This window comes from Vombatus ursinus, unplaced genomic scaffold (assembly GCF_900497805.2).
Source record: "Vombatus ursinus unplaced genomic scaffold, bare-nosed wombat genome assembly UNPS02014813.1, whole genome shotgun sequence".
Lineage (NCBI taxonomy): Eukaryota > Metazoa > Chordata > Mammalia > Diprotodontia > Vombatidae > Vombatus > Vombatus ursinus.
The window spans coordinates 9512153-9521102 of record NW_020954591.1 but is presented as its reverse complement, the minus strand read 5'-3'; the positions used below and the strand labels follow the sequence as shown (position 1 = coordinate 9521102).

General features: G+C 39.9%; 1 protein-coding gene across 1 annotated transcript in view; it reads left to right on the top strand.

Moving 5' to 3' along the window:
- ALOX5AP (arachidonate 5-lipoxygenase activating protein) overlaps positions 1-2422 on the top strand; it is a 36240-nt gene extending 33818 nt beyond the window's left edge. Inside the window, exon 5 of the mRNA XM_027835157.1 lies at positions 1926-2422. Within this exon, the coding sequence (XP_027690958.1) occupies positions 1926-2088 (163 nt within the window). The 3' untranslated portion in view covers positions 2089-2422. The remainder of the gene's footprint in view (positions 1-1925) is intronic.
- The last annotated feature ends 6528 nt before the right edge of the window (positions 2423-8950 follow it).

Genomic DNA, 8950 nt, shown 5'->3' with positions numbered 1-8950 from the left:
CCTTCCTTCCTTCCTTCCTTCCTTCCTTCCTTCCTTCCTTCCTTCCTAGTATCACAGATTTAGGGCTAAAATGGACCTTGGAAGTCATCTAGTCCAACCCCTTTGTTTTATGGATAAAGAAACTGAGGGTCAGAAGGATTAAGTGATTACAATAAAATAAATGGAAAAAAAACTGCACAAAATCAAACAAAAAATTGTGTCATAAAAATGGCCAATCTTGATTCTGGAGAAGAAATGAAGAAATGCACCACCCTCTTTTTGATGGAGAGATGGTAGTATAAGGCCTTTGGGTCTGGAGTGGTATGCTGTCAGGTGTCCCCTGGTTTTGCTTAACTTTTTTTGTTTTTCATTATCAGAAATAATAATGTATTTGTTTGTTTATTAGAAATAACAAAATAATTAAACAATAAAAATTAAATTATGTTTAAATCAACCAATTAAGTATCAGTCAAATAATAAAATATTAAGAACAATAGCTTATTCATGTGTTAGGAATAATAGCTTAACTTGTTTTTCTTTATTAGAAATAATAGCTACCATTTATATAGAGCTTTAAGAATTACCAAGGACTTTGCAAATATTCTCCTCACAACAACCCTGAGAAGTAGGTATATTATTCTACCCCACCTCCTTTTACAGATGGGGAAAATGAGGCAGACAGAGGCTAATTAACTTGTTCAAGGTTGCATAGCTACTAAGTGTCCAAGGCTGGATTTGAAGTCACTTCTTTCTGATGCCTGGCCCAGTGCTTTTGTGCACTATGGGAAGGCTTACTTGGTGGAGAATGAGGAAGGGATATAGTGGGAAATTACTGTGATGTTAAATGAAAAGGCATCAATAAAACTTATTTTTAAAAGAATCAAATTCACAAATAAATTAGAGGGCAGTAGAAAGACAAAAACAAAATATTATTTGCCCAAGGACTGATGTGGCAGCATTAAAGCCTTTAAAGGCAAATCCAGGTGCACTCGACAAATGGGTTTAAGCCTGCCAAGTTTTGTGGGGACAGCTAGATATAGACATGGTTAAAGAAAGCCATGGGAGGGTTTGGGAAAAACAGAATAAATGCAGTGAGAGCAGTCTCAATAACCCAATTATGTGATCATACGTTAGTGGGAAATTTCTTCCTGACCTAGGCTGATGCTCTGCTTGGACAGTCTGAGATTTATAGTCCTGCTAAGAGGTATATAGATGTACTAAAATGTCTCTCTCACTGCACACTTTACAGTGGAAGGGTCTATTCTGCCACTGATGTGTGCCCAGCCCTCATTAATGGGAACATGAGTTATTCCTGTGCAGCCAGAGGAGAATAGATTAGCTCCTTAGATGCTGGAGCACCTTTTAGTCTTAACGAGCTTTATTGGCTCATTTAAGCCATCAGTTATAACACAGAGGTACTTAAAGTATTGCATGGTACATATAAATGCCAGGGCCATCCTTATGGGTTTTCCTTTAGAAAGAGGACAGTCCTAGAAAGGACCTTAATAAGGTAATTGTGTTTCTAATCTCCAGTAAGGGTACCTGATTACCAAAAGATGTCTGGCATTGTGAACCGATGCCCCCTTCCATACCCCTGAAAAAGCAGCATTAAGAGAGAAACGGAATGGCAGAGGGCGGAGGGCACAAACATAAGCCAGTTCAACAGGGTCCAAAACATAATAGGTTTGTGGGAACATTCATTGGGGGAATGGGGAACCTAACCCAAACAAGTAGAGGTCTACGTTTCTTGTGTTTGCTTTTATAGTGTGATCAAGTAATGATACCTGTGACACAATCATCTTTCATATGAATCAAATCAAAGATTCTTTAGGGGAAAGAGCTATAAGTTAAACCTCAGGCACCCCCACGTCACAACATGCATTGTTAAATTGGTTATATTGGTTCTACACCCACATATCCTTTCATTCTCTCTCTTTGTCTTCCAGCACTCCTGGCTACATCTTTGGGAAACGCATCATATTGTTCCTCTTCCTCATGTCTGTTGCGGGCATCTTCAACTATTACCTCGTCCTCTTGTTTGGAAGTGACTTTGAAAACTACATAAAAACAATAACTACGACCATCTCCCCACTGCTTCTCATTCCCTAATTCTACCCTGAGAGTGGAGTTGGCGTTCTCAGCTAATTGATATAGAAACCATGGTAATTCAACCCTTTATGGGACTCATCCCCTTTCTATGGCTATAAATCAGATAACTTTCTGGGCTTCATGGTTTGAGGTCACCTCCCTTTTCATGGAGGAAAAGGATTTAGAATCAGCTCCATCCCTTGAAGTTGGCTGTGGTATCAGTTTGAGTCTTCAGATATGTTCTTCAGATATAGTCTTTGAGTTATTCTATTCTCTGATTTCTGCTATAAGAAATATTGTGTGCCTTATGGCATCACCAGCATGTTTTTCTTTAATAAAATGAGACACACTTGTATTTGGTGGTTGAGTTTTATCTTTTAGCATGTATATAACATTGGAGAGTTCTAGGCCTGGGAATTGGAAAAGAAGAGCCTCACTTTCCTTATTTATTCCAACCAAGCACCAAAAGGCCTAGCAGGATCAGGCCCTGAGAGGAAATCTCCCCCTTTACTCTCGGCCCAGGAGTGTCCAAGAAAGCAAATATTTCAGGGATCCCTTCTTCCTAACCTTCCCACCAGTGAGACACTGCCCCTTCCCCATTCACAGCACCCACTGCAACTCTGACCCTTAGGCTGACTATACCCTTCTTGGTGACCATGGCCTACCTCCACTTAGTGCCTCCTCCTTCCCTTCAGGTTGCACAAGGCCACTTGAATTACTCAGATAAGCAGGGAGTCTCCCACACAATTCTTCCAATAAGGTAGAGAGTCACTGGGTCTTACCACCTGTTTTGCTTCTCTGCCCTCCAAGCACCTGGGCATTGCCATCCGACTTGCCAATGAACCCCAAGGACCAACAGACCTTTCCATTCCATCCACCATGAAGTTGAACTCCCCGTATGTCTTGTCTCCACCATTTAGTATGTGAGTTCCTTGAGGAAAGGGACCATTCACTTTTTTATTTGTAAAGGCCATGCTTAATTAACATATCATAAACGTGCTAGTAATAAGGGATCAAAGCTTTTCTGTCCATTCGTTTATAACCCTCATGAGCTCTGGGGAGTCCTGACCTAAACTCCTGAGTTGGTTTTCTAGAGCTCTGGCTAGCTACATATCTCACTCAGGGTTCTAGGGGTACCCCTGAGGGGTTAGAAGTTTTTATCTTAATGTTATTGGATCTGACCCCCATTCTGGTGTGTTCTCCTCACCATCTATCACCAATTATAGTTAAGGTTTGCAAAACACTTTACAAATATTATCTCCTTTTATCCTCACAACAACCCTATGAGGAAAGTGCTATTATTATTCTCATTTTAACAGATCAGGAAACTGAGGTAGACACAGGTTAAAGTGTCACACAGCTAGTATGTATCAGAGGTTACATTTGATCTTAGGTCTTTCTGACTCCAGATTCAGTCCTCTATACAATGCATCACCTTAGCACCATTAATAATGAGCTAACTAACTAGCCAGAGACTTGGGATTACTCAGGCCAATAATCATACCTTAAATTTAGAAGTATGAGGTAAGGCCTGTTTAACTTTGAACCCATGACCAAAACCCATTGTCCTAACAAGGTCATTTATTTGGAAGCAGAAAGATCAACATATATAGAAATGAGGAGTCTAAATTGATGTGACATCTGCATTAAAGCATACCTTCTTCTATGCATATATGCACATATATACATGTAGACACACAACACAACACATATATGCATATGCATGTGTGTCTATATGTATATATATTTAAAATTATATATTTTAAAAAAGAGAACTATGGAATCTTGGAGTTGGGAGGAAGGAGCCCCAAAGGCTTAACCTATGTAGGAATATCCCCTCCAGACTACCCCTCATAAATATTCATCTGGTCTCTACCTGGAGAGCTTCAGTGAACATCTAATAGCTCCGTTCTGTTCTTGTAGTATTTATTGTTAGGGTGTTTTGGTTTTTTATGTTACTCCAGAATCTGCCTTTCTGCTCCTTCATTGGGTGACTCCACTTCATGCTGCCCATTGTTTCTACATTTTGCTAGTCATATACAGGAAGAACTTATCTAACCCATCTTTCATGTGACAGAACTTAAAATCTTTGAAGGCAGCTAGCATGTATATCCCTCTTTAGGCCAAATATCCCCACTTCTTTCAATGATTATTATGTAGTATGGCCTCCAGCCCCTCTCCATCCTCTAGATGGACTTCATTTTATCAATGCTTTTCCTAGAATGTGGTACTCAGAATTGGACACAGTACTTCAAATATCTCCTAGCTAGAACATGACATAGTGGGACTCTTACTTCCTTTGGTCTGTGCATCATGTATCTGTTAATGCAATCTAAAGTCACGGTAGTTTGGGGGGGAGGGTGTCATGTCATATTACTGACTTACTGAACTTAGAGTTTACAAAAACTCTCAGATATTTTTCACACAAACTTGTCTAGTCACACTCCCTTTATCCTGTCTTTGTGTAGATAATTATTTGAACCCATGTAAGATTTTACATTGATCTCTGTTTGTATCTTATTAGACCTGGCACATAATTCTAACCTGTCTGGCACATAATTCTGACTCTGTCATCCAACATGCGAATTAACCCTCCAAGCTTGGGTTATTTCTTGATTCAGCAAGCCAGTCTCAAGTATGGCTCTGTTAACTCATATAGAGAGGTTTCTTGCTTCTTGTCCCAAAATACCTGGCATGAGTGTCTTGTACCTTAATATAGACCTGGCTTAAGATAATTGGTCAGTTTGATACGTGACTGACCACAATCATAGTCCCATCCTGACTCAACTACAGTATAATGGTGATGTTTGGTTATATACTGCTGCTACCATTGTTTCTATTTTCTTTATATGCCCAAACTTAATATTATCATTACTATTAATAATAATCCAAATTTGTTATGTCTTTCCAAACTTTATTAAGTATTCCCAGGTTTCCTTAAATAGTTATATTGAATATAATTAAACTTCTTCCTTTCTCAAAAACTTTTTTTTATATTGTGGTCTTCTATGTAGCTATCCACTTTATATTTTTTTGTATGCTCCACTCCCACCCTGTGCCCCCACCTCCCATCATAAGGAGCTTTCTCTTTCATGTAGTGACTGCATCTACAACTTTCTTTACCCAGAGTCCCCCAATTTCTCTTATGAAAGGAAATAAGTGTATTTCTTTATCATTTCTTCTAGGTAAAGATTGGGCATTACCATTACATTAACATTTGGTTTTCCCCTCTTAGCCCTGTTTCAGACTTTCTCTGGACTTCAAAATCATATTCTTACAGGTACCTTCAATCTTACCCCCTGTCCCTCTCAACTTTTCAATTTCCTTTTGTATGTTATCTTCTCTCATTAGAATATACGTTCCTTGAGGGCAACAACTGTCTTTCTTTTATAACCCCAGTCCCAAAGCCTATTAGTATGGGACTGACTCCTTATTGGTGGAGATCAATATCCTGAACCTGAGTGTGAGGTTGGGTGCAGTTGGGGGAGGGGAAGAGAGAGAGAGAAAGAGAGAGATAGATAGATAGATAGAGAGAGACAGACAGACTGAGAGGCAGAGAGACAGAGAGAGAGACACACACACGCAGAGACACAGAAACACACAGAGAGAAACACAGAGAGACAAAGAGAGGGAGAAAAAGAGAGAGACAGAGAGAAGCAGATAGACAGACAGATAAACAGAGAGGAGACAGAGAAACAGACACAGACACACAGAGAGAGTGTCAGTTCTTTGATCTTCTTCAAATCTTCTTTGATATGTCTTTGAGTTTCTACATCTCTGGATTTTAGGCTCTTCCAGCTTCCAGAGAGAAGATAAAAGATACCAACCCCATTTCGGGTTGCTAAAGAAAAAGACTTTTGGAAGACATGAGAGGAGCTGGAAGTCTCCATCATGTCCCCAGAATCTTTTCCTTCAGTGAGGTTGGCATCTTCCATTTTCTTTTTGGAAACTGGAAGTGTTCAAAATCTGAAGAGACTCAATGATTTGAAGACAACTCAAAGAAGATTTAAGAAGGCTTGAAGAATGAAGAGCTGTACTCTCTCTCTCACCAACTCTACCCAGACCCCTCACTCAGGCTCAGGACATTGATATCCACTAATAATAAGAAAGTCTCATATTAGTGGGCTTTGGGACTGAGATTACACTTGTATTAGTATTCCTAGCATTTAGTAAGTGTGAGACATAGTAACTGCTGAATAAATGTTTGTTTCTTTCCTCTTTCCTTCATTTTAGTATTCTTTTCATTTTTGGGGGCATTTTTATGTATATTGTTTTCCTGGTTCTGCTTACTTCGCTGCATCAGTTCATACAAGTTTTCCAATATTTCTCTGGACTCATCATGTTCATCATTTCTTATAACACAATAGAATTCCATTACTTTCATATGTAAAATTTGTTCAGCCATTTCCCAACTGATGGGCATTCACTTTGTCTCCAGTTTTTTTGCTGCCACAAAAAAAATGCTACTATGAATATTTTGGCTTATATAATGCTTTTCTTTCTGTCTTTGACTTTCTTGAAACATGCCCACCTGTGACTCTCTCAATCTAAAGAGTTTAGTGATTTTTCTCATATAATTTCAAGTTGTTTTCTAGAATGATTAGATGAATTCATGTTCTTTTTTTTTTTTGGCTACACTAAGGAAAGCCATAGACAAAAGCAGAATGAGAAGTTGGTGACTGGCCAAAGTCTAGGTAACACACAGAATATTTTGGTGGGTGGGTAGCCTAGCATAAATTGGGGCTACATCTGATCAGGAGCCAGAGGGGAGAATTATAAGCAGGGAAACCTGAAAATTGGCAATATATATTGACTAAGAGAGCTAAATACATTAGGTAAAGTTTGATATGGCTGTATTGGGGGTGGATGGCAGAGCGAGGGGCAGGAAAATTTAGGGTTCTAGAAGAACGCTACCCATAAAGGAGAAAAAGTAGCTTAAGTTCAGGCCTTTTCATATATGGAACAATTTCTGTCCAGGACAGAGAATGCCTCTTCAGTCCCAGGGGGACTGATGGCCTTGGTGGTAAGGGAGAATCTATATTCCTTAGGTTGAATTTTTGTAGAGTACTAAATTATGAATTCCTTGAGGGCAGGAACTGTCTTTTGTCTCTTTTGGTATTCTTAGCACTTAGCATTGTGCCTAGCACATAGTAGATGTTCAATAAATGTTTATTGATTGATTGATTGATTTTATATATAGGTTTTATATATGTGTTATATATAAATATATAGGATGTGTGTGTGTGTGCATGTGTGTGTGTGTAGAAGAAAAAGCTAAAACTGATAATGAGAGCAATAATCCGTCCCCAGGTCAAACTCTAAACCTGCATTGGTTCATCTGAAATATGGCTACTTTAGTGCATGTATGACTATGTGGCATGTAGGCACCTAGGTGGCACAGTAGATAGAGCACTGGACTTGGAATCAGGAAGACTCATTTTCCTGAGTTCAAATCTGTCCTCAGATAACCACTAGCTGTGTGACCTTGGGCAAATCACTTAACCCTGTTTGCCTCAGCTTCCTCATCTGTAAAATGAGCTGGAGAAGGAAATGGCAAATCACTCCATTATCTTTGCCAAGAAAGGGTTCCAAAGAGTCAGACACAAGTGAAATGATTTAACAACAACAACAGCAACATAGCTGTGTTGGTTTAGGATGAGGACAAGAAGATCTGTAGTTTGGTGGGAGTCATACTGTGTTATCCAGCTGTAACCTCTTGGAGATAGCCTACAGATCTTTCTTTGCCTTTGGCCTCAGAGCTTTCACTTTTCACCCTCCTTTTTAGGGTTTTTAATTATTAAACCTCAGTTAGAAGCCTGAACCTCCTAGAACGTGGCTCCTGAGCCAGGTTGATTCATAGGTTCAAGTCTTGGCTTTGTTCTTTGCCAACTGCACGCCTTGGGCAAGTCACTCAATCACTCCTGGATTTGGGTTTCTTCACCTGTAAAATAAAGGTATTGGGTTGCATTTGTAGTTAAGGTCCCTTCCAACTTGCCATCCTAACCATTTTCTTGCTCTTGTCGCAGCGCCCTGGTACTTACCCGGTTCTAGCCTCTGCTTTCTCTTCTACCCCATCTCTGCTTAATCTAGACAGAGTACAGTTCCCTAGGCTTATTCACAAGGGGGAAAAATAGAGTATATACCGTTTCATACATAACAATACAACAGGGTCAGATAATTAGATTTCTCAATCTACTCAGTCTCAGACTGAGTGGCACCTAAGCTTTCCAGCCTGATCCTTAACTAAAGTGACCCAGGACTAACACAGCTCATTAGCCTTTCTAGGCTGGCAATCCCACACGGTGCCCTCCACCACAGATCTAGAACCATAGATCTCGAGCTGAAAGGACCCTCCGGGACCCCCTACTCCAAACTCTTTTTATAGAGGAAAAAAATTGAGGCTTAGAAAGTTTAAGTGACTTACTCACCGTTAGAATCACAGCATTCGAGAGAGAAGGGACCTTAGTGGCTGTCTAATTCAAGCCATGCACAAAAGGAATACCCTCTATCACATACCGGATAGATAATTGGTGGGGATTTGAACACAGGTCTTCTTGCTTCAAAGTTCAGTACTCTATTAATTATACCATGCTATCAGAACTGCTCTTCCCTTCTCTCCTCCCTGTTCCCCATTTTGGGATTCATCTTCCTAGGAGTGCTGAATGGAGCCCTGCCTCAGCCCATTTTTTGTCCCTTCTTCTAATCCCAGGCTCCTGACAGAAGGGCAGGCCATTGAATGTTCTTCTCATAATCTCTTTGCTAATGAACTTTCCCTCATCCAGGCTCAAGGTTTGAAGGAGTGAATAAAACCAACTCTTGAGCAGATCATGTCGCCTCAAGAACCATAACACGGTTATCCCTTCCACATCATGCCTTTCCCCAT